General features: G+C 38.1%; 1 protein-coding gene and 1 long non-coding RNA gene across 5 annotated transcripts in view; one reads left to right on the plus strand and one right to left on the minus strand.

Annotated features, from left to right (window-relative positions):
- The window catches only part of LOC149133530 (uncharacterized), a 73527-nt gene extending 70828 nt beyond the window's left edge, over nt 1–2699 (plus strand). Inside the window, exon 3 of the long non-coding RNA XR_016243391.1 lies at nt 1835–2699. This is a non-coding gene — a long non-coding RNA (uncharacterized LOC149133530). The remainder of the gene's footprint in view (nt 1–1834) is intronic.
- LOC106879963 (uncharacterized) overlaps nt 1–27756 on the minus strand; it is a 170051-nt gene that overhangs the window by 37045 nt on the left and 105250 nt on the right. For all 4 annotated transcript variants that reach the window (XM_052971132.2, XM_052971131.2, XM_052971130.2 and 1 more), the window contains exon 6: nt 7543–7642. In XM_052971132.2, coding sequence (XP_052827092.1) covers nt 7543–7642 — 100 coding nt within the window. The remainder of the gene's footprint in view (nt 1–7542; nt 7643–27756) is intronic.

The following is a 27756-nucleotide window of genomic DNA, read 5'->3' on the forward strand; positions in this document are numbered from 1 at the left end:
TCATGTAGCTGACAACAAAGAAACATACAACAAGAACCACCATTTAACCAAGAACCAGGTTCCTTGACTGTGTTCACTTAAAATCATAAACACACTTTCTCAAGAGAGTAGGCTTTGTTTTTTTCTAAATTTATTTCATTTTTGCTTTTATTCCACATCTTGGAACTGGCAGGTTCTACTATCTGTACTGCTTTTGTATTTTCCTTCATTTACCATTTTCTTTCTTTCTGTTTTGTTTCATTGTTTCGTCATTTTTTGATAAATTTTTGTTAAATATGCTGTTCTATGTTATGATATTTTTCATGCTTACCACCTGCCTTCAGAGAAATAAGGAGACTTAAATAGGAGTTTCGTTTGGTAAAATTTTAATACTTAGATAAACTCTGAAATTTGTCAATATACAAATGAAAGGAAAGTAACTCAGTAATTTAGAAATAAATTAGGCCCCCTTACATTATATTCAACACAACAGGAAACTAACATCATCATCATGGGTTGGACAGATTTTCATCATACAAGTCAGTTCATATTTGGAGTTACTCTCATCCAACAAGGTCAGTAACTGCATCTTGCTTGCACATTCCATTTTTCACTGAGTGTCTATGGCTGGATAGCCTTCTTAACACTAAACAACTTCCAAAATGTACCAAGTACATTTCTTTATTTCTCGAAACAGTTATCGTGTTTCCAGAAACACTGAAGAGTTCTCTCTTCCCTATACTGCATAGTATACTTAAAATCAGATGGCCCGAACACATAAGCAATATGGAGCTATGGCAAAGAACGAATCAAGTTTCGATTAGGGAGCAAATATTTAAGAAAAAGTGGATTAGTCGCACAATTAGAAAGGACACACCAAATGTAGCGAAACGTGCTTTACAGTGGAATCCGGATGGATATAGAAAGAGGGGTAGGCCTAAGAACTCGTGGCGTAGATCAACACAAAAGGAACTAGAGAAAGGGGGACATTCATGGCAGAGTATAAGTACAGAAGCGAAAAATTATGTGACATGGAATTCAATTATAAGTGGCCTATATTCCGAGTTGGAGGGTTAAAGGCAAGAAAAAATATGCTGTGTCAGTCCATATCAACGTGAACCAACAAGGTGAATAGAAGAAAGAGTAATGAAGGTGACAACTAGTGTAAAGGTAAGGTAAAGTTACCTTCTCGAGTTATACCAACTTGTAAGGGCTGGTTTCCTGGTTTCCATGGCATTTATATTCCCCACCTGGATGAGACATTGGTCCATTGCAAGATTACTCATTCTTGCCAGCTGAGTGGACTGGAGCAATGTAAAATGAAGTGTTTTGCTCAAGAACTCAATGCATTCCCCAGTCCAGGAATCAAAACCACAATCTTATGATCATGAGGGCAACACCCTAACCACTAAGCCACACACCACCATGACACCAAGTGTGCAAAAAAGAGAGAAAAAGAAAATATTGGAGGAGAGGAGAAAGGTAACTGGAGTAAATGTATGATAAAGCACAGTGATGTAATACAGTGACTGATGAGTGGGATAAGAGAAGGATAGACAGCTACGTGTTAATTGTTGGTAAGAATATTGAGTAGAAAAGAACATGAAGGAAGTTATAAGGAAAGAGTAATAACAATGACAGTGCTAGGAGCAAGAAAGAGAAATCATCATCATCATCATCATTTAACGTCTGCTTTCCATGCTGGCATAGGTTAGGCAGTCTGACAGTTGCTGACTAGGAAGAAGACTGCACCAGGCTTCAGCATTTGTTTTAGCATGGGGGTGGGGGGACAAATCATTGCTTGAACTTATTTTAACTAACACTGCTCCACTTATCTTTTTTACTTTATGTTCAGCTCCAGCACTTTACCATTCCTACCAACAAGTGACCAACCCTCTTAAAAGCAATCCAGCACACCAGACAAATATTTGTACTGACTTGCAGCCTTTCCATTGAATGGGGACAGAGGAAAAAAAACAAAAGGTTGTGATGTGGGAGGAACTGTAAATAACAAGACAAAACAAAAACAACAAGAACAAGGTCCTTTGTATAACTTTAAACTGTTAGGGTCACAGCTATGGGTTAAAAAGCATGTAACAACCCCAGCCAGGTTACACAAGTATCATAGGATGGATGTGAACTATTTTAGCAAATGAACTTATTGAAGTCATTGGTAAATATAACAAGATGCTGAACTGATGAACAGACAGTAAACTGTGAACAGCCAGGATTGACTAGTTCGTTTAGAAAAATATTGCTATCATCTTGTAGTTGTGGGCAGGTGCAGACGAAATATTTCATCTAGCAAAAGACCAATGCGACTAAAACCCAAGCCAGACATTTATGTCACATCGCTTGATCAGGATGTCCGGCTTGAAAGAGTTGCACTGGTCTGGGCAAGTAGCCCAACCAGATGATGACGATGACGATGATGATGATAGAAACAACAACTGAGAGATGGGAAAGAAGTGAGACAGCAGTTCAAACGTCACTGAAATCAAATCCCCACAAAGATGGAAGGACACATTAAAAAAAGGTGGTATGGTCATGACTGGAACGCTTCTGATCAAATGTTTACTGAAAGGTGACCTTGGGCTAAACAACGACAATCGTAGCAGCAAGTGCCTTCGTGGAAGTCTCCCTCGGGTTACTTAATTTGTTAGAAATAACAGCCAAATTTCCCCTCAAATCACATCCTACCAGTTTCAAAGAAATTAAAGAACCACCCATCAGATACTGTATTCCTAGATACAGTGAGTTGGGAAATAAGGTAAGACAATAACAGCTGGAATGCTTTTAATTATAATCTTTCTCATGAGGGATCTAACCTGAGGTCAGACGACAACAACAACAGCAACAACAACAACCATTACAAGTTATGCTGCAGTGTGGAAGAGGGAGTTGAAATAAAAAAAAAAAGTAATGAAAAGAATCCAGAAACAACAACAACAGGAACAATGATGACAACGCCATCTTCAGCAACAACAGTGGCACTGGAAGCAGGTGTATTGCTGTAATTTATGCTAATCTTCTCTTAAGTGAAAAATCTAATTTACATTAAGCCCTCTCTCCCTTCCCCTCTCACTCTCTCCCCACCCCCACCCACTATCTTTCTCTCTCTCTCTCTGTTCTTGTCCTCCCTCACCAGCTTGTTCTGGTCCTTGGAAGTTTCAGGGAGCAGCGAAAGACCTAACCACCAGAACAAGAAGAAACTGGGCCCCGTTTTAAAGCTAAATTAGCTGATGGCTACGCTACAGTCAGCACTGCACCACACCAGCAGCCTCATTACAGATGGCAGAAGTGGTGGAATAAATAACTGCCATGGTGTGGGGTGGAGGTGATAGTGATGATGATGATGATGATGATGATAGGAATAGAGAGGTGGTGGTGGTTGTAGTGGTGATGGAGGTTGTGATGATTATGGAAGAAGTAATGGTGGTGATAGTGGTTGTGGAAGTGGTGATGGTGGTAGTAGTAGTAGTAGCAGCAGCAGCAGTAGTAGTAAAAGTAGTAGTAATTGGCTTTGGCAGTGACTGTGGTGGTGGTGATAGTGGTTGTAGTAGTTGTGGAAGTGGTGATGTTAGTAGTAGTAGTAGTAGCAGCAGCAGTAGTAAAAGTAGTAGTAATTGGCTTTAGCAGTGACTGTGGTGGTGGTGATAGTGGTTGTAGTAATGCTGGTTGTGGAGGTGGTGGTGGTGGTAGTAGTAGTAATAGTGGTGGCGGTAATTGGCTTTGGCAGCGACTGTGGTGATGATGGTGGTGGTAAGGGCGGAATTGCCGTTTAGCCCCAGGTCAACCTTACAGGCAATTCAATTTAAACATTACATTACTATACTTTTTGAATACAACAGAAGACTTAAGGAGGGGTGATGGCCAATTTGGTTCACCATCGAATGTGGTAGTGGTGGTTGGTGAGTGGGGGACCTAGCAAAAGGTTATGAAACATTGATCTGGGACTGCATAAGATGGTAGAGTGTGATGTGAAGGAGATTCAGCTGCTATTTCTAACAGGTTGAATGACTGTGTAGAGAGGGTGCAGCAGTGTATGTGATAGTAGTGGCAGTACGTTTGGTGTGACCACTAGATTTGGCGTACAGCTGGACTGTGTTGGAGATCATCATCATCATCATCATCGTTTAACGTCCGCTTTCCATGCTAGCATGGGTTGGACGACTTGACTGAGGACTGGTGAAACCGGATGGCAACACCAGGCTCCAATCTAAATTTGGCAGAGTTTCTACAGCTGGATGCCCTTCCTAACGCCAACCACTCAGAGAGTGTAAACAATGCCAGTGGCCTGGTTGTAGTGTAGGTGGTTGTAGTGTAGGTGGTTTGTTGTGGAGATTGTCGATCAATAGCAAAAGAGAGATAAAGGGAGGCAGTTTCGGTCCCAGTCAAAATGAAAGAGAGAGAGAGAGAGAGAGAGGGAGCTAAACACAAAATGCAATAAACAAACTAATGTGAATATAAATATAAGAATAAATAGATATCTGTTTATTGCCACAAGGGCAACATACTGGAAGACATTACAAGAACCGTTTACAGAAACAAATGGGTGTTTTACACAAGATATTGTTAATATGGATTAAAAAAAGCAACAACAACAACACAAAATTGTTGCAGTAGATCAGCTACCAAGGACACACATATCCTTGGAAACCCTGATTACCAAGGGCAACTATCTTTTCCAGTTGTGGTACCTGGTGTGTTGTTACACGCTGTAAGCACATCCATTCAACCAGGATATACTCATCATTGTCATACACATTAACACAAATTTACAGGAAAGCAGCACCTTTTTCTCCGGCCTTAATAATCTTTTCTACAACAAGCACAGGACCTGAATTGATCCCAGTACATAATTAGTAATAATTTCATTGGCCTCCAAAAGGATGGAAGACGAAGTCAACCATGGCAGCATTTGAACTCTGAATGTATAAATGGACGAAATGCCACTAAGTATTTTGTCCAGCATGCTTACGATTCAACCAGCTCACTGCCTTCACCTGCCTTAATGATAAATGGTTCCAACATAGGTATGGTGCCAGGCAATTGGGGGAGGAGATAGTTGATTATATGGTCTCTAATACCTGAATGGTACTGTTTTTTATTGACACTGGAAAGCAAAGTTAACCGTAGCAGGATTTGAACTAAGAACATAAAGAACTTTAACTACAGACTGCTCGGCATTTTGTCTGATACATAAACAATTCCGCCAATCTACTAATGTAATAAAGATTTCTAATTTCACTTCAAAGGCAGGTATTTTGAGAGGAGGGAGAGGTATAAATCCCTTAGTTCACCTCTGTATCTCACTAGTATACATTGTATCAACCACAAATAATTGAAAGCCAAATTGCAATATATCAAAGTCAACAGATCTTGGAGGAAGTACAAACAGCTAACTGAACCCAGTATATCATTGGTACAGTTGCAACATGGTCACATATTATCAGAAAGAAAGGTAGTGCCTTTCATCTTTTAAAGCAGGGGTTTTCAACCATTTTTTTTATCTATGCACCCCTTTGATCACTGTTTTATTTTGGTGGAACCCCCATAGTTATTCAACGTTTAAAAACTAGTTTTATAGATACATCTTTCAAAATTCCTATTTTGTTTTTCACACATTAACTTGTGCAGGTTGAACTATGTAAAATATTAGAGAAAGAAACCTAGCTGTTTCTTTGGTACAAAACATACATCTAAAACAAAATTTTTTTCAGGGGCCCACAAAATACTGTTGTGAATCCCCAATTAACTATTTTCCTGTGTGGACCCCCAAAATCTTATGTGGACTCTCAGGGGCCACATGGACCCCAGTTGAGAACCACTGCTTTAAAGGGACTTCAAGATTATTAAGAGAGAGTGAGGAAGTTATCTTCAGTATGGACTCTGCTAAAGGACCTCGTGCCAGTATTAAATCAGGTGATGGATTGACTTTATCACCCAGGTAGGCTGTGGCAGAATGTGAACTCAATACACAAAGAGTTGAACAAGAACCACAAAGAGTTGAACAAGAACCACAAAGCAATCCGTTTGATGCAGTGATATTTCCATCACATTGCTCTGTACTACTAATCTATTTGTCGACCCAGGAAAGGATGAAAAGGAAAGCAGTTGATCTAAATTGAGTTTGAACTGAGAATGCAGAAAACTGAAATATATACAGCAAGACATTTTATCTGATGCTCTAGAAACTCTGCCAATTTGCCACATTTTGGAGGAAATGGTGACAATTAATTTGACCTCAGTATGTCAGTGGTATTTTATTATATCAACCTGGAACTAAATAAAGCAAAGCCATCTTTATTTAAACTGTGAATATAAGAGGATGCAACTGAATGCCACAAAACATCTTGTCTGACACTCCTCCCACACTACAATTCCATGGCTGTGATGCTCCACCCACTCTACCATTTCACTGCCGTAATACATCACCCACACTGCCATCAATTGGGTCAACGGTCCACTGGCACTGTTATCTCCATACTATGATTCTTCACTACCTATGTAATTTCACTGCCCAGATATTCCACCCACTCTGTCATCTCACTCCCAAGTGGTTCCTCCCATCCTGTCATCTCACTCCCAAGATGCCTCACCCACTCTACCATCTCGTGGCCCAGATGCTACACCCATTTGTCATCTCATTCCCAAGATGCCCTGCCCACTCATCCCATAATGAAGATGCCCCACCCACACTTATCTCATTGCCCAGATCCATTCATCATTTTACTCTCAAGATGTTCCACCCACTGCCCACATGCTACACCCACTTTGTCCTCTCACACTCAGGATGCTTAACACTCTCTATCATCTCACTCCCAAAATGCTCCACCCACTCTGCCATCTCACTGCCTGGATGATCCATCCATTTGTCCTCTCATTCTCAAAATGCCTTACCCAATCTGTCATCTCATTCCCAAGATGCTCCACCAATTCACATCTCACTCACAAGATGCTCCACCCATCTGTCATTGCACAGCTCATATGCCTCACTGTTTCCAGTTTTGGTGTGTTAATTTCACTGTGTCTATTATACAGAGTGCAGCAAAAAAATTTTAAAAAAAACGAACATCCCATATTTTAAACAGCCCCTGGTTTGACTCTAATGAAGTTGGGCTGATGAAAACAATAGTAGCCAATGTTTTATCTTTTGTTTTGCATTTTATTTTGGATACCATCATGGTTTAGACCATTGCTTATTCTATGTTTGTTGTTGAAAATGTTTATCAAAGATAGTGAATCTGAGGCTTTTTGCTCTACCCTGCATCAAATTCAACCAGTGGCAATTTTGTCATTCATCATTTAAACTCAATAAAGTGATGTACATGTCTCATAATTTAATATAACACACCTTCCCTTAAAGCATGTGTGATGATGCGCCAACAACTGGTGGTAGACGTGGTATACTATACAAATGGTAGATCGCAGGAACATAGATCTCTCTCTCTCTCTATGTTATGAGTTGAAATGGGGCTGAGGTCCACATACTTGGATACATACACATGCATACAGATGCAAAACCACAAAGTTGAGGACAGAAAAGTTTAAAATCTTTACCTGCTATCGGCTACAGGTTGGAACTCCACTCTGTCGATTGAAGATGAAGTTGAATCTGCTGGTTGTGCAGCGACAGTGCTTCGCTTAGATACATTCCCAGCTGTTCAACAAAGACACAAATCAAAGAGTCAATAATGATTAGAAACCAATTAATCAGTGAATATGCTAAAAAGTGTCTACATTTATAACAGAACTTTACTGCAGTCCACTAAGATTTCTGTATAGGAGTACGTTGTCCAGTATGTCCTCTTATTCTTTCGATGGTGAGGTCTAGTGTCTAAGAGAGAGATCTGGCTATTTCTAGCAAACTGAGAGACCACATGGGGGTTACAGTAGTTTGCATTGGTGGATATAGTTGTCACTGATATGTAGCCTCAACACATATAGAGAGAGATGTGTGAGCAAAATTTTCATGCATGTTTGTGTGTGTGTATGTGTGTGTGTGCATGTGTGTATTTAAAATTATATATTAACAAGTGCTTATGAGTGTGTGTATATGTGTATGTATTTCTATAAGCCTCTGTGTGTGTGTGTGCGTGCATGTACTCGTATATATATATATATATATATATATATATATATATATATATATCTGTGTATGTCAATTTTCTATATGCCTGTGTGTATTTCTATATGCCTCTCTGAGTGTGTATGTATGTGTATATATACATATATATATACATATATATATATATATATATATATATATATATATATATATATATATATATATATATATATCTGTGCATGTCAATTTGTACTTATCCGTACATGTCAATACATCTGTGTATCTACACATATCGACATGAGTGTGTACCTCGTTGTAAATATACACGTACGTCAAAATGTGTAATACATCAATGTGTGTGCATGTATGCAAATCTATATCAATATTTAAGTGTGTGAATGTGCCTGCATTGTTGTTTGTGTCTGCAACGTTGTTGTTGTTGTTGTTGTTATTATTATTGTTATTTTTTCATCACTACACCACCATTCCTACAGCATCACTACAACTGAACAACCACCACCACCACACCATCGATCCTATAACACCTCTGCAACCGCCTACCCCCACTCCATCAATCTCGTTGACATGCCGCTAAAGAAATAAAGACCCTCCCCATCAATGACCATCACCACTAAATACTGCTCTCTCTCTCTCTCTCTCTCCGTCTCTTGTACTCACCATTTTCCTCTCCAATCTTACATTCATTTCTTTGTCCCCCTCCTCTTTGCAGAACCACATGTGCGTCAGCTGTCATGCAAGCACTGTGACACGTCATGGCACGCCGTGGCACAGCACGGCATCCTTACAGTGCTGCAGAAAGTTAAAGCCACATTAATCTTCAAGTATTTTTGCAGGGAATAGTTTGGTGGTCATCAAACAGAAGGCCAGAGTAGGAGGGAAGAGGGAAGAAGGTGTGGTCAGTGCGAATGGGATAGGGAATTAGAGAGAGAGGGAGGAGAGAGAAAGGAAGGGAATCAGAAGTAGAGAGGGGGGGGGAAGGGAAGGGAATGAGAAGTAAAGAGAGAGGGAGAAGAACTAAGAATGAGAGAGAGGAGGGAATGAGATGTAGAGAAAGAGAGGAGAGAACTAAGAAAAGAGAGAGAGAGAAAGAAAGGGAGAGAGAGATAGGGAGAGAGAGAGAAAGAAAGGGAGAGAGAGATAGGGAGAGAGAGAGAGAGATAGGGAGAGAGATAGGGAGAGAGATAGGGAGAGAAAGGGAGGGAGAGAGAGAGAGAGGAAGAAACAGAGGAAACTCAGGAGACAGGGAACTGACAAGAGAGAACAGAGGGAGAAGAAGAAGAAGAGAGAGAACTGAGAAAGGAGCAGAGGAAAAAGGAGCAGAGGAGAAAGGAAGAGGAGGAGACAAAGAGAGACACAAGTAGGAGAGAAGGATGGGAAAGAAAAAGAAAAGAAAGGCAAAGATGAAGAAATATTATGAGAGACAGACAGACAGACAGAGAGGAAGATGGTTTTGTTTTAGTTTTTTTTCTTTTCTATTCTTTTCTACAGCTCCATTGTGCTGTCATTTGGCAAATTATTCATAAAACAGATGATGGACATTTTTGAAATAATTCCTCGTGTCTGTCTGTCTGTCCTTCTTAGTTATCCTCCATCAATCATATATGGAGGTGAGGAGGAGAACAAACAAAATTTCCAAATAACCTCTAGTGATGTTAATCCATTCCTTTCTCTCTCTTTTTTTCTCTCTACCCATCCATCTCTCTCTCTCTCTCTCTCTCTCTCTCTCTATATATATATATATATATATATATACAGTCTGTTAAAGTCTGTCATACTGGCCATGATGAAATACCACAAGGTATAGAAAATACGTATTCGCCTTTATATATTTAATCCTTTATATTGAACACTCAATATTTCATCTATTCAATAAGACATATTCCATATATTCAATAAGACATTCAATACTTTATTTCATTGTACCATCCATTTTTATTTTATTTTATATTATATATTGTTTATTATATTATATATTCCATATTCTATATCCCACATTGGTTTTGCATGAATATAAATAAAACATAAAAAACAGACAGTGTTGGAACTCTTTTAAACAAAATAATATATTCGTCTATACACAATCATACAAAACCCCTTTTTTTGTATTTATTTTTACTCGCATATATATTATATATATATATTATATATATATATATATATATATATATATATATATATATATTATATATATATATATATATATATATATATATATATATATATATATATATATATATATATATATATATATATATATATATATATATATATATATATATACACATATACTCTGTTACTTGTTTCAGTCATTTCACTGTGGCCATGCTGGAGCCATGCTGGAGCACCGCCTTTAGTCAAGAAAATCGACCCCAGGACTTATTCTTTGGATGTTTAATACTTATTCTATCGGTCTCTTTTGCCGAACCGCTAAGTTACAGGGACCTAAACACACCACCATCGGTTGTCAAGCGATGTTGGGGGGACACAGACACACAAGCATATACACACACATACATATCATATATATATATACATATATACAACAGGCTTCTTTCAGTTTCCATCTACGAAATCCACTCACACGGTTTTGGTCGGCCCGAGGCTATAGTAGAAGACATTTTCCCAAAGTGTCACACAGTGGAAATGAACCCGGAACCATGTGGTTGGTAAACAAGCTACTTACTACACAGCCACTCATTATATATATATATATATATATATATAATCTTATAGAACAAGTAGAAAGATATATTTTTTCACCGTGTAAATACTGAACAGTATATATAAAGGATATCTACAATACATTTCAATGCTTCAAAAACAGACTTATGTTTGTTTACATATGACATACTATAAAATCTTATATTTATCTACTTTATATGTTTGTTTATATACACACGTATGTATACATATATGCATACACTTCAAACAATCTCTGAAAACAAATTATTTCGTAAAAAGGCATTTTAGTTGCACTTCCACCACCACCACCACCGTCATTATTGCCATGATCATCAGCTAGCCAGCAAGGGAGTCTTCGTCAGCTAGAAATGACTGCTTAATCTCACTCAAATCTCACCTCACTTTTAACATTTCTGTATGTTTGTGTATATGACTTATTCAGTAGTAATCTAAAGAACATTAGAACTGAGTTTGTTAAAATATCCCTGTCTAATGCATGAGACAAACTCACTCGAAATGTTTTGAATTCAGAGAGAACTCAATACAAAAGGGCTCGCATAATCTACTATAATAATACACTTTTGTCTTTCTCTGTCACAACATATGAATGAGAAAGGAAGGGGGTGATAGATGAATAAGGAAGGCAGGGATGATAGCAAACTGGTAGTGGAAACGTTTCTGTATGTAAAAGAGAGGTATGTGAATGTTTGTGTGTGTGTGTAATGGAAGTGGGATGGTGAACATTCAACGGTGAAAAGAAAAATGAAACAGCGTTTCAACTCTGTGTGAGTATATGTGTGCACATATACAAGGGAAGTATGTGTGAACCAGCATTTGTTCGGTAACAAATGATGATTGGTGTCTTGTCTCAAAAGACAACCACTAAATAACATTGACAAGTGTATTAATTTGATTAACTATCCATATTTAGATATAAAATACTACAATTAGCCATCATTTTTGATGGCATGGGGCCATTTAGTTCAGATATAAAACAGGTCTCACTGCTCAGAAATGAGCAGTCACAGCTCCAGTACTATGGACATGTGATTGGAATGTTACAGGAAAGAATCACAAGATGGATCCTTCAAGCCAAGCCAATTGGCAGGAGACCTAAGGGTAGATCATCAGAAAAATGGTTGGATAATATCCAAAGTCATTAAAGCCCATTACCTACTAGTGGTCTCATATGAGATCACTTAAAAATTACAAATTCCGTAATTTTGTCAATATTTACGCATATCTGACCTTTTTGCTATATCTACTAGGTATATTTCTCTGATATTCAAATGAGGTTTGCTAATTTTTCACCCAATATCTCGCTTATTTCTATTTAAAATGTTATTTTGAAATGTTATTTTGATCATTCCAGCGTGTTTCTAAGGCTGTTTTATGCTAGAAATCAAAGTTTCATAAAAAAATTCCAGTTAATAGAATTATGGGAGGTAATGGGTTGAGGTAGAAAGCTGGCAGAATCTTTAGCATGCCAGGCGAAATGCTTAGTGATATTTTGTCTGCCATTACATTCTGAGTTCAAACTCCGCGGAGGTCGACTTTGCCTTTCGTCCTTTCGGGCTCAATTAAATAAGTACCAGTTATGCACCGGGGATCAATGTAATTGACTTAATCCCTTTGTCTGTCCTTGTTTGTCCCCTCAGTGTTTAGCTCCCTGTGGGCAATAAAGAAATAAATATCCATAGTCATAGTTGGTCACACCTGAGAATCCAGCTGGAAAGTGTAATGACAGGACTTTATGGAGGAAAAGCCTCAAGACTGTACCCTGACAAACCTCCTATAAATAGCAAGCAGAGAAGATGGCTGGAAACATGGATGGATGAATGGATGTGTGTGTGTGTGTGCCCACACACACAGGCAGCAGTGAAACGACTCAAGTCTAGCAGTGTTACTAAAGATGCAAAATGGCAATATAAGACGTCAGTGGAGTATAAATATACAACTTGGTGGAATAGCTGGATATCAAAGACATCAGGACGATATGAACAAGAATGATTTGATCTGAGTGTTAACACAGACAATGTAAGGGCAAAAGGATGAAATGATGGGATTGTAAATAGCATTTTTTTTTATATATATTATTATTGAGCTGCATATCAGAAGTATGTGGACAGACATACAATTGAAAATACTCCAGTCATCTTCAACTATCTTTATGAATATCTAGGACTATATTATCAGTTTGTACATTCCTTTAAGGGCAAATAAGGTGTAATATGAAGGAACTCAAACTGCTATTTTCAGCATGAATGCTCCTTTGTTTGACCCAGAGACAAGTGTTAAGGGTTGAACGATAGAGAATAGATATGAATGGCTAACTAAGACATTTGACAATGAAGTAAGACAGTTAGGTCCGAGCAGAAATGATGCAGGATGAAGAGATATATATGTAAACTGTATAATTGCAGACCTAGCCAACCCACAACAGACATTGTGATGACGACAATGAGGGTAATATTGATGGTGATGATGATGATGAGAAGGATAATGATGTGAATGATGATGATGATGAAGATGATGATGATATAGGGTGTTGAGAGTAGAACAAGATTAAATTCAACACCTCGTCAATGACATTTTGAAACAGCAACTTTCCTAGACTGGGTGACAATGGAGTAAGGGTTGGGATACAAAGATTCGTTTGTGTTGCTGTCTCTAAAAATAAAAAAATAAAAAAAAAAAAAAAAAAACCGACAAAATAGAAAATTATTGGAAATTGTATTGTAATGTAATAAAGGAATTGAACAAAAACAGAACAAAGAAAAAGCAAACAAATTTATTCTACCCCACCACTATACACACACAATAATTCTAATTTCTTAATCTTCATTTAAAATTAAGAAATACAATTTAAACAAAGACAAAAACCAAATAAAAAAGTCAATACAAAAACAACTACCACAAAATAGCCAAAATCGAATGTGAATTGTTGTTTTGTTGTTTATTTTATTTGTTTCTGTATTTGTATATTTGACATGTGAGTAAAACAAATTAGTTACTGTGGTCGTGATTACTGGATTAATAAAATTAATTATATGTAACCAACCAAGATTAACTACACTTGCAAAGAAAGCAAAAAAGAAATAACCACTTCCAATACCACCGCCATTGCTGTCACCACTACCAACACTAAACCACTACCATCTCATATCCTTTCATCCAAAATGCTACATCTTGGACTGGGTCATCACAGTTTGCATCTTGTACAAGAGATTAAAGCTCCAACCAACTTGGGTATGTCTTACAGTATGTAGTGAAGGACATCTTTTATTCCTATTGTGCAACAACTAGGAGCTGGATTAAAACTCATAAAGTCCCTAATCACTTAGAGGATTTTGGTGCATCCATCATCGTCTTCATCGTCATTTAGCATCTGTTTTCCATGCCGGCGTGGGTTGGATGGTTTGACTGAAACTGGTAAGCTGGAGAGCTGCACAAGGTTCCAATCTGATTTGGTATGGTTTCTATGGTTGAATGCCCTTCCTAATGTCAACCACTCCAAGAAGGTAATGGGTGCTTTTTATGTGCTACCAGTTATGTGACACCAGCATCAGCCACAACTATGATTTCACTAGGCTTGACGAATCTTCTCAAGCACAGCATCTCATTAAACATCTCGGTCACTTATCACCCCCGTGAAGCCTAACATTTGAAGGGTGCTTTTTACATACCACCAGCACAGGTGCCTGCTGTGTCACACCAGCATCAGCCATGATTATATATGTATTTCAAAATATAAACAACAATAAACTAGAAAATAGATTTTTATTTTTCAAAATGAAACAAAACTAGGCTGTGTGGTAAGTAGCTTTCTTACGAACCACATGGTTCTGGGTTCAGTCCCACTGCGTGGCACCTTGGGCAAGTGTCTTCTACTATAGCCTCGGGCTGACCAAAGCCTTGTGAGTGGATTTGGTAGATGGAAACTGAAAGAAGCTTATCGTGTGTGTGTGTGCGAGTGTGTCTTAGTGTCTGTGTTTATCCTGCCACTATTGTTTGACAACCAATGTTGGTGTGTTTATGTCCCTGTAACTTAGTGGTTTGCAGAAGAGACTGATAGAATAAGTACCAGGCTAACAAAGAACAAGTCCTTGGATCAATTTCTTTGACTAAAAGAATAAAAGAATATATATATATAATGTACATATATTTGTGTGTGTATCTTGGTGTCTGTGTTTATTCCCTGCCACCGTTGTTTGACAACCGATGTTGGTGTGTTTATGTCCCTGTAACTCAGCAGTTTGGCAAAACAGACTGATAGAATAAGTACTAGGCTCAAGAAAGGAGCCCTGGGGTCGATTTCTTCAACTAAAACCCTTCAAGGTGGTGCTCCAGCATAGCCACAGTCTAATGACTGAAACAAGTAAAATAATAAAATACACACACACACACACACACACATACCAATACGCATAGTACACACGTAATTAAGCATGACTGATGAATGCACAATCACACACAAACGAGGAAGTTACCCTTTTAACAGCTGTCAATTCTTGTAAATTCTGAGTCATCAGCATTGAACTGTGAAAAAAAAAAAAAACCCAGCAAAAAAATTCCAAACTGCCCATTTCTCAAAAAGGGACAGCTGATGAAGGGACATTTCTTCAAGACTGTAACATATTCGCATTGTCTGCTTCGAATTTTTCCTATTTGCATATTGACAAACATAGCCTTATTTCTTACCACACACACACACAGAAATAATGTATGAATAGCAATTTCCATGTTTAAGAACAGCAAGAAATAAACAGACATTATATTAGAATTTATCATTCAGTCTATCTATTTACCTATCAACTTATCTACCTATCTACCTATATATATATATATATATATATATATATATATATATATATATATTTTCATATAAATGTGTATTGTTATATATATATGCACATTCATATACTATTGATTTATGCCCATCTATCCATCATTCTATCAATCTATTTTTCTATCTAACAGTCTAACTTTCCATCTCAGTCTATTTATCTGTCTGTCTATCTATCAATCTATTTATCTCTCTATTCTCTTGCTCTTTCTCTCTCTCTTACTGTTTATATATGTGTGTGTGCATATACATACATCTATATATACATATACAACATCACATATACATACATCTATATATACATATACAACATCACATATACATACACAACATCACATATACATACATCTATATATATATATATACATACATCTATATATACATATACATACATTTATATATATATGTACATACATCAATGTGTATACATATATACACATATTCACACACACACATATGCATATATCCACGCCCACACACACACAACTATCTATCTATTTGTTCACTTATTGCAAGAAGCAGCAATAAAAAATAAAAAATAAATCAGTCACTTTATTAAATATTCTCTCTCTCTTCCATGAGATGACTCTACAAGAACACCATATTGATGTGGTTATTGTTGACTGACTAACTACTTAGTTACAATATTTCTAACTGACTGACTCACTGATGTAGCTTACTGCATCAGTGTATGTACACTTACTGTATCTATTCACATATTTAATAAAAATATACAGTGTGCATACGTGTAGCTGCAGCTCTGTGGCAGTTAGCATCCGTGTGTGTGTGTGCTCATGACTTTAGAACATAGAAGCCGTGGGTATGCATATGTGCACCAGAACGTAAAGACAAAACAGCATCAGTAAACATGTTGCACCACCAGCTGGTGCCATGCAAACTGCACATCTATTGCACGTATTTCAGGAAGTTTCTGCATAAAAGAACACCTAATTCCTACAGATATTTGTTATTACTTTATAGCCCCAGGCCAGCTCTGGTCCAGCAGACCAACGGTCAAAGTATCAGCCATACTCATTCTGCCATAGTGAATCTCGGACTATATTATTTAATATACAATATATCAATTAGTATTAGGGGCTAGATATAGCCAGTAATGTTTAGGTCCACATCAGCCACGACCATTTTGTCTTAGGGTATCTAAAACTACAAACTTTAATATAGTATCCCTCATTGTTTAACTCTCATTTCAACTCACACCCAGCAAACCCATCATCAAAAATGCTCCGTCCATGACTCTCCTGTCTCTTATTCAGACATAATCTGTTAAGGACTATGTGATCATATGACTTTCATTTTTATTTAAGTAGTGCATCATCTGAGAGAGACTTCCCAGCTATTTCTAGCAGGGGCAAGAAACTGAAATACAAATTATTCAAAGCATTAGATAAACAAGGTTATAGGTTGTCAAACAGCTAATAGATCAGAGGTTCAAACCCTGGCAATGTTGCTATAGGGTGTGTGTGTGTGTGTGTGGCAACAAGACACTTGCTATTATTCTCAAACCTTAACTGACACTTCAACAACTTGCACACAAAAATACTGTATCCTCTCACTGTCTCTACTACCACAACTGCAACTTATCCTGCTCTTCTAAACTAGCAAACTACATGTGGTAAGAAGCTTGCTTCCCAAATGCATGGTTCCGGGTTCAATCCCGCTGCGTGGCACCTTGGGCAAGTGTCTTCTACTATAGCCTTGAGTCGACCAAAGCTTTGTGAGTGGATGTGGTAGATGGAAACTGAAAGAAGCCCATCATATGTATATATATATGTGTATGTGTGTGTGTGTGTGTGTGTGTGCTTGTCCCCCACCATCACTTGACAACTTATGCTGGTGTGTTTACGTCCCTGTAACTTTGCAGTTCAGCAAAAGAGATTGATACAATAAGTACTAGGCTTACAAAAAACAAGTCCTGAGGTCGATTTCTTCAACTAAAGGCGGCGCTCCAGCACGGTTGCAGTCAAATGACTGAAACAAGTAAAAGAATAAAATACACACACACACACACACCGTCACCACCAACAACAACGTCAACATATGGCAATTAGCAAACCAGGTATGTTCATCTAAGATACCAAAGATCATAGGAATTGATGAGAACATTCTGGAGACAAATTGGCTGAGTTTGTGAGAGCATTGGATAGAATCCATTGAAGTGTTACTTCTGGTTCTCTGAATTCAAGCTTTCTCAAGATCAATTTTGCCTTTCATCCTCTCAAGCTTGATTCTTTTCTCTCCCTCCCTCTCTTTCCCCCCCCCTCTCTCCCCACAAGCCACTTACTCTCTCTCTCTTTTACTCTTTTACTTGTTTTAGTCAGTTAACAGCGGCTATGCTGGAGCACCACCTTTAGTCAAGCAAATTGACCCCAGGACTTATTCTTTGTAAGCCTAGTACTTATTCTATTGGTCTCTTTTGCCGAACCGCTAAGTTACGGGGACATAAACACACCAGCATCGGTTGTCAAGCAATGCTAGGGTGGGGGGGGGGGGGCAAACACAGACACACAAACATATACATACATATATATACATACATATATATATATATATATATATATATATATATATATATATATATATATATACATATATACGAAGGGCTTCTTTCAGTTTCCGTCTACCAAATCCACTCACAAGGCTTTGGTCGGCCCGAGGCTATAGTAGAAGACACTTGCCCAAGATGCCACGCAGTGGGACTGAACCCGGAACCACGTGGTTGGTAAGCAAGCTACTTACCACACAGCCACTCCTGCGCCATACTTCTCTCTATCTTTCTCTCTCTCTCTCTGAAATGGATATGCTGTGTTGTGAGACATTTCCTGATGAACAATTCAGTACCCTTCCTGCAGAGATGGAGAAAGGCAGAATGAGTGGGGGGGGGGGATCAGGGAGGGGGGGGGGCTAGCAGCCACTTCCCAGAGAAAACTGAATATCCCAACTAGAACTAGCCAAAGAGGTACCAATGTATGAAAGAATAAGAAAGTGAATTAAAGAAGATAGAGACATAATGTCAAACATCTTACACATCAGTGATGTTGGCCAGTTTACTGTGTTGTTGCTATACAAGGCAGATGATGTAGACAACCAGTGGCTCAGGAACGAAATTTGCTTAGGGGGTGCAAACCCAGGTCCAAAATTTTTTACAAATTTGGTCTTGTTTTTTTTTTCTGTTATTTATTTTTGTGATTTGTTCTTTGAGAAGGAACCTAACTTCAAGGTACTTTTTACACATCACTTTTTTATTCACGGTTTTGTAAACCTGAGTAAAATAAGTAGGGCTGCAAATTTTGGTTCTGCACTCCGCAAAAATTCTAGGGGGCGCACTTGCACCACCTGCACCCCCTGTTCCCGGGCCCATGCAGACAACTGCAATAAATGATAAAATACTGTGAAACCCACACCACCCATACAAGCATAGACAAATGGATATAAAATGGTGATGATGATGGAATGGTGACATATACATATATAAATACACACACACACACATATATATATATATATAAATTTTTAGTAGAAGATATAAACTTCGGTTGTCAGTAATTTACATCCAAATAAACGAGATCATACTTCCACTGATTTATAAGACATGATTGGACAGGATACGCTGTTCCATTCATGTACTTTTAGGATCAATAAACGCATGTATATATTAAAATAATTCAAATAAATGGAGTAAGACCTTCTATTCAAGTATATAAGGAGGGCATAAGCTCATAAGAAATGTGTATGCATGCGTAGATACATGTAATTGAGGGAGATTAAAAATTGTAAATAAAGTTTGAGTGGCTGTGTGGTAAGTAGCTTGCTTACCAGCCACATGGCTCCGGGTTCAGTCCCACTGCGTGGCACCTTGGGCAAGTTTCTTCTACTATAACCTCGGCCAGACAAAGCCTTGTGAGTGGATTTGGTAGACTGAAAGAAGCCCATCGTATATATGTGTGTATATATATATATATATATATATATATATATATATATATATATATATATATATATGTGTGTGTGTGTGTGTGTGTGCGTGTGTGTGTCTTTGTTTGTCCCCCCAACATCGCTTGACAACCGATGCTGGTGTGTTAACGTCCCCGTAACTTAGCGGTTTGGTAAAAGAGAACAATAGAATAAGTACTAGGCTTTCAAAGAATAAGTCCTGGGGTCGATTTGCTCGACTAAAGGCGGTGCTCCAGCATAGCCACAGTCAAATGACTGAAACAAGTAAAGAGTAAAAGAGAGTAATATGAAATATCATGATTATATATATCAGCAACTTTTACTACTTTTGGCACAATTTTAAAGGAATGATTGAGTCGACTCCACCAACCCCATTGTGCAGCTGGTACTTTATTTTATCAACTCCAAAAGGACGAAAGGCAAGGTCAACCTCAGAAAAATTTGAACTCATGATGTAAAGTGATGGAAGAAATGCTGCCAAGCATTTTGTCTGGTGCAGTAACAATTGTACCACCTCACCCACCTTATCATCGTATAATACCTGCAGCCCATGCAGGCATGGGCTGAACAAGTTGCCATGATTTCAATCAGTTCTGGCTGCTATGAATTGTTGCTACCAAAAACAGATCATAGCATTTAGCTTGAATTTTATAGCTTGATGCCCTTCCTATTACCAACTACTTTGAACACGGTATACTAGGTGTATTTTCTTATAGCGCCATAAGTGGAGAGAATAAAATGTCTTCAGAGAGAGGACTAAATGGCACTTCATTACCCAATGCTTTCTCTTCTTATTTGCCAAACCCTTCCTGGTGTATATTTGGTGCATTTTGCCAAGGCACCAGCACTAGAGAAGTTGTTGCACTCACTAATCACTCTAGAAGGATTGTAGAAACAGAACAGGATTTCTACTGTAGTACCAGTACAGAAGCAGGTGTACTGTACATATTAAATGCAGAGGTAACAATGTAGCCTAAGATGGGTAGACATGTTGATAAACAGTCTGAACAAGTGAAAGTTGAGGCTAATGAGATCTAACTAAGTTGAAATCAAGAAAATGCTTCAGTCTGATGATTCTGTGTGTTCTGTCTCTGGGTTATAACATCAAAATTCTTTAAGAGTCAGGCAAGATAAATTAATGGATTTTATTCCTGTGTTCTATGGTGTGCTCTGTTGATTTCCTTTCTCTCTCTCTCTCTCTACAGACACACACATCTGGTGTTCCTCAACACACCCACAGTACTCTTACTATCACCACATGATGGAAAAGAATAAAAGAAATTAAGAAAGTAAAGAGAGTGGTATGAAAGGGGAGAGGTAATGCAGGAGGGGAGAGAGGAAATATAAAAGAGAAAGCTTTGATTCACGTGTGTGAGTGGATGTGTGCGAGAGAGTGTTGGGGAGAGAGGGAGGGAGAGAGAAACAAGGATAGACAGATGGAACAACAGAGGGAAATAGATAGATGGATCTCAACAGGTAGGCATCTGGATGGATAGATGGCTAGGTAGACAGACAGGTAGATAGGTATATAGGTAGGCATATAAATAGGTAGGTGAGAAGATGGATGGATAAGTGGAGAGATGAGTGAATGGATGAACAGTTAGATAGGTAGAGAAATTTAGAGGAAATGCACGAAGAGATAAAGAGGGAGAGACAAGACAAAGCTAAAGACAAGCATGTGTGTGTGTGCGTGTGTGTCTGCGAGAGAAAGAAAGGAAGGAAGGAACAGTGAGTGAAGAGACAGGGAGAGAGAGAAAGGATGTGTGTGTGTGTGTGTGTGTGTCCACATGTTTGAGTTTGGATGTGGTAGAGATTAGTGAGTGAAGGGAAAAGAGAAGGTACAGACATAAAGAGAAGTAAGAAATATAAACAATAACTTAAAGAGAGGGAGAGGGAGAGAACAGGAGAGAAATAAGGATATGACAAGGAGATAGAGAAGGAAGATTTGGGGGAGAGAATGAGAGTGAGAAAGATGACAAGAGAAGAACAGAGACAGACAGAGGAAGGTATATATATATATATATATATATCCCTAATATTATTATTATTATTATTATTATTATTATTATATATATATATATATATATATATATATATATATATATATATATATATATATATATATATATATATATATACATATTTTATTTTTTTATTTGTTTCAGTCATTTGATTGCAGCTATGCTGGAGCACCGCCTTCAGTCGAACAAATTGCCCCAAGAACTTACTCTTGGTAAGCCTAGTACTTATTCTATCAGTCTCTTTTGCCAAACCGCTAAGTTAGGGGGATGTAAACATACCGACATCAGTTGTCAAGCGATGGTGGGGGACAAACACACAAACACACACATATATATTGACATATATACAACAGGATTCTTTCAGTTTCCGTCTACCAAATCCACTCACAAAGCTTTGGTCAGCCTGAGGCTATAGTAGAAGACACTTGCCCAAGGTGCCACGCAGTGGGACTGAACTCGGAAACATGTGGTTGGTAAGCAAGCTACTTACCACACAGCCACTGCTGCACCTATGTGTGTGTGTGTGTGTGTGTGTGTGTGTGTGTGTGTGTGTGTGTGTGTCTATTCACAGACAAAGGGGGATAAAGAAACAAAGAGAGATACTGAGATGTACAGAGAAGAGAAAGAGAGAAATAAGCAGTGAGATGAAAATAGAGAGAGAGGTAGACATAAAGACAGAAAAAGATGGAGTGTGAGAGAGAGAGAGAGAGAAAGACAGAGTATGAATGAGACATATACGGCAAGAGAATGGCAGAGAGTAAGTAGGGCACGAGGAGATACAATGAGATGTGAGTGATGGAGAGAGGTAGATTCAACAAGAGAAACCCCTCTTACTGTGTGCGTAATAATAGTGTACTGCTACAGGGCCTTTATGGTGATGGAGGTGGTGGTGATGGTGGTGGTGGTGGTGATGGAGGTGGTAATGATGGAGGTGGGGGTGGTGGTGGTTGTGGCAGTGGTGGAGGTGATGGTGGTGGAATGTGCAGCAAAGTAATTTCCTCTGCACCAAAATACCTTGCAGTTATATTTGCATGTGGCAACACACATGCATACACACATCTATACATACAACCATGGTAGTTAATGATTCACACCAGTATACACGCATCTATATACATGCATGTGCACACGTATGTGTGCGTGTGTGTGTGTGTGTGTGTGTGTGTATGTGTATATATATATATATATATATATATATATATATATATATATATATATATATATATATATATATATATATATATATATATATATGTTGATTCTTACACAACAGTTAATAAAGCTGAATATAACAATGATGATTTTGATAATAACGGTGATAATGATAATGAACAAACGAATGATGATGATGATGATGATGATGATGATGAAAATAATGATGAAGATGACAGTGATAACTGTGAAGATGATGATGATGATCATGACGATGACAACGATGCTGATGATGATTATGAAAATAAAGGTAAAGGTAACAATGATGATGAAGATGATGATAATGATGATGATGAAGATGATGATGATAATGATGGTGATGATGATGATTATAATGATGATGATATGGAGATGATAATGATGGTGATGATGATGATGGACTGCTCCAACTCCAGATAGACATCCCATTCTTTCAGTATTTTAATTAAAACTGCTGATGGAACTCATACCTTTTATGCCCGTCTGTCTGTCAGTCTGTTACACATCTAGATGCATATGTACCATAGAGGTGTGTGTGTGTGCATGTGTGTGTGATTGAGAGTGAGAATGTGCATATAGGTGGCTGTGAGCAAGTGTTTATGTACATATGTTCAAATATATATATATACATATACATACACACGCATATACATATATATATGTGTGTGTGTGTGTGTGTGTGTGTGTGTGTAGGCATGTATGTGTAAAGAAGAGTGTGCATGTACCTGTAACTAAACCATAAAGCGAACAAGTTTTTAAAGTTGCAGGAGTTACCTTTATCTAATGTCAAAGTTTAAGCCCACATCATGCCTCCATCGTACATGCATGTGCATGCACACACACAAATACACGCACACAAATGCATGCATACATAGTCACTCACACACAGATGTGTGTGTGTATACATACATACAGATATATCTAGGATGTATATATGAATATATATACGTGTGTTTATGTAGCTCTCAGGAGAGCTGAGTATGTATTTATATGCATATATTTATGAAATCACATAAATATAGCTATACACATACTTATATATGCATACGCATTTATATTTATATGCGTGTGTGTGTGTATGTGTGTGTGCAACTATAGAGAGGAAGAGAGAAAAGGAGAGAAGAAGCAAATAAAATAGCAAAAGACAAAATCAAACATTAAAACCGATGCAAGTCCAACGGACGTTCACAATTGATATTATTAGGTTGATGCTCAAAGGAAACGCATATACATATATGTGAATGTATACATATCTATCTATATATACACACACACATATGTGAGTGTGTACATATCTATCTATATATACACTCACACACATATATGTGTATATACAAACACATATATTAATATATATAATGTGTAGCATGATTTTCGACTCGATACACCACACATTGTATGAGGCAGCCAAAACGCTTGATGACAGGAAGGGCAGCCTAACATAAAACACTGCCTTACAAAACCCACCCAGTGCATGCCATTATGGTGGAGCAAAGTATGTGTGTGTATATATATATATATACACAAGCACACACACACACACACACACACACACACACACACACACACACACACACACACATATAGATATATGGATACACACATTTTAATATCAATCTATCTATAGATACATACAAAGATAAAGAAGGGGAAGGAAGAGGAGGAAGAAAAGGAGGCAGAAGAGGAAAAGGAGGAAGAGGAGGAGGCAGAAGGGGAAAAGGAGGAAGAAGATAAGGAAGAGGGGAGGTCCTTACATACATACATACATATTGGTAAGTTGGAAGAGTCTAGGGAGACCAATAGTGGTCTTTGTCAATAAAAACTGTATTAATTGGTAAAGTTTTAAAGTTGGTGGAGTTCGTACACCATGGGAAGAGAATTTTCTGGTATTTCAGACAAAGATGTTCTTCAGGGAGGAGAGAGAGAGAGAGAGCGAGAGAAGCAAGAGAATTTAGGAGAGGAGGAGGTTGAAGATGAAGGACCAGAGAAGGAGGGAAGCAATATTGGTCAGTTTATTGGTGTTTCACCTGGGAATAAAGTTTTACTGTAATTTAACAAAGTAAAACAAATAACTTAAAGACACACACACGCAACCCATGCGCACATATCCACAAACATACACACACACACAGAAATACAGATGCGACGACACACTCACACAAACATACACATATATACATACACACACACACATATACGCACAAACATCTCAGTATATATACACATATATATTGAAATATATAAAGACACATATGAGCTTACATAACGTTTTGTAAAATCTTTTAATCTGAACCAACATCGTAGCCTCTATATGGTTTATCTATCAGTTAGAAATAGCAATCAAATCTCCCTCAATTTCCATCCTACTGTATACAATAATAATAATAATAATAATAATAATTTCTTTTATTAGCCTCAAGGGGACATCGCAAGGACAGTTAATTTGTGTGGGGATTTACATAACAGTTGAGGAGAAAGAAACAGAAAATGTGGTGAGTTGGCAACAAAATTATACAGAATATACACAAAGTATGAGATAACATGAATGATGCAGTTCTCCTGATGCATGAGGAACTTCAACAAGGGAAACTGCAAGGAACACCACGGACCCAGGATTACATTGTCTACTGAAAGTATGAGCCCTATCCCAACTGTTTTTCTCCAATCTATAGGTGAGCAACAGTCAGGAAAGGGCTCGTGTCGTTAGTGGTAAAGGTGATGATAATAATAATAATGATGAAGAGGAGGAGGAGGAAAAGGAGAAGAGGAGGGGGAAAAGGAGAAGAGGAGGAGGAAAAGGAGGCAGTAGGAAATGTGAAGGAAGAAAAGGAGGAAGAGGAGGAAAAAGAAGGAAAGGAGGAGAAGGAAGAAAATGTGAAGGAGGAAGAGGAAGTGGTGGAAAAGGAGGTAGAAGGGGAAGTAAAGAAAAAGGAGGAAGAGGAGGAAAAAGAGGAGGAAGTGGAGGAGGAAAAGGAGGGGGTGGAGGTGGAAAAGCAGGAAGAAGTAGGATGAAGTGGAGGGAAAGGAGAAAGAGGAGGGGAAGAAGTGGAGGAGGAAAAAGAAGGGGAAGAAGAGGAAAAGGAAGAAGAAAAGGAGGAAGAGGAAGAAGAAAAGGAGGAAGAGGAAGAACAAAAGGAGGAAGAGGAAGAACAAAAGGAGGCAGAGGAGGAGGCAGAAGATAAGGAAGTGGGGAGGTCCTTAAAAATGAAAGACTTGGAAGGACTGCTCAATCGTGGCTGATCATGGGATAAAAATAAAAAAAGAAAAGCAACATTAATTCTTCTGTTTGATAAAAAACACCAGTAATCTGTGAGGATTCAGTGAATTGACCATAAAAGTGAATACACAACCAAATAATAATGCCTATATTGCAGCTTTTCATAACAATTGATAATGATGGTGATGGGGGATAAAGAGAATGATGGTGGTGGAGGAAGAGGTAGAGACAGTTTTGAAGCAATAAAGGTGTGTAACGAGATGCTAATTATACTAATGATGTTAATAACAATGGCCATCATAATACATTGACAATGGAGGAATGAGTTGCATAAGAGATGAGGTTACACTCGAATACTGAATATTAAGTGAGAAGCAGAGGAATCCAGTTGAATTTGTTGATTCTGTCGTTATTGATATTCTTAAGACTCAACAATACACTATAGAGAGAGAGCATGTGTGTGTGTGTGTGTCTGGACACATATAGACAGATTCGTGTATATATATATAAACATATATACATATACACACAAACACATCTACAAATGTGTGTGCACACTAGCACGCACACACACACACACACACACACACACACACATATATATATATATATATATATATAGGGGCCGCTTTTAGAGATGGTTTATCAGCTAACCATCTGTTTCTGCATCTGGGAATTTCTTCTCAAAGACACACACCTGGACCAAGTTTTATTTTTTTTTTTTTATTAATCTGTTTATTAATTTGAGTTTGTAGGAAAGACCAGCAGTTGGCCATGCATGCAAGGCTCTTCCCCTCCAGAACAAAGCTGATACAGATCAGTACCTGTGTTGCAAATATTGTATCAGAATGCAAAGACTTGAGACAGATACAGCAAGGTATCTTTTCCAATTCAATAACAGTTCTATCAATCCATTTACCAGAGTTTGGCTGAGTACCATTTGAGCGTTGGGCCTCACAGAGGTAAAATGGCTGAGTTCCTTTTGAGCATTGGGCCTCACAGAGGTAAAGTGGTTGAGCTCCTTTCAAGTGTTGGGCTTCACAGAGGCAAAGTGGCCGAGATCCTTTCAAGTGTCGGGGCTCATAGAGGCAATGACGAAGACCTTTGGCATGATGTTGTGCTTGAGAAAAAGAGCCATCAAGTCAAGCAAAATCGCAGTCATGGCAGATACCGGTGTCATGCAAATGGTCTGCATACTTGGTTCAGGATAATGCTCCAGTCCACAAATTTATTCTGGTAGTCAAATGCTTCACAGAGATGGGCATCAAAATTGTTTCTCACCCTCCCAAATCTCCAGACATTGCTCCTTGTGATTTTTGGTTGTCTTCTAAGCTGAAAGAAAATATGATGGAGGCTGTGACAAGGGGCCTCACTTTGGCAGATATCCCTGCGGGCCTTCAAAAGTCGGCTGAAGTGCAGAATGTCCTACTTTGGAAGAGATTAGAGTTTTGTACTTCTTTTAAATAAATAAATGTCTTCCCAGCAAAGGTCTCAAAACTTCTGGAACATACCTTGTACACACACATATGCGCATGTGCGCGTGCACAAACGTGTGTGTGTGTGTGTGTGTGTGTGTGTGTATATGTGTGTGGGTGAGAGTGTGTGCATCTAACTTTGTATATGTGAGTATGTATGCACAGATGTACACACACATGTATACACTCAAATATATATACACACACAGAAACTTACACACAAATTCACAAGTAAAAACATGCATGAAAACACACAAATATAAATGTATGTCTCTCTCTCT

Source organism: Octopus bimaculoides, chromosome 10 (assembly GCF_046866305.1).
Source record: "Octopus bimaculoides isolate indiv1 chromosome 10, ASM4686630v1, whole genome shotgun sequence".
NCBI lineage: Eukaryota > Metazoa > Mollusca > Cephalopoda > Octopoda > Octopodidae > Octopus > Octopus bimaculoides.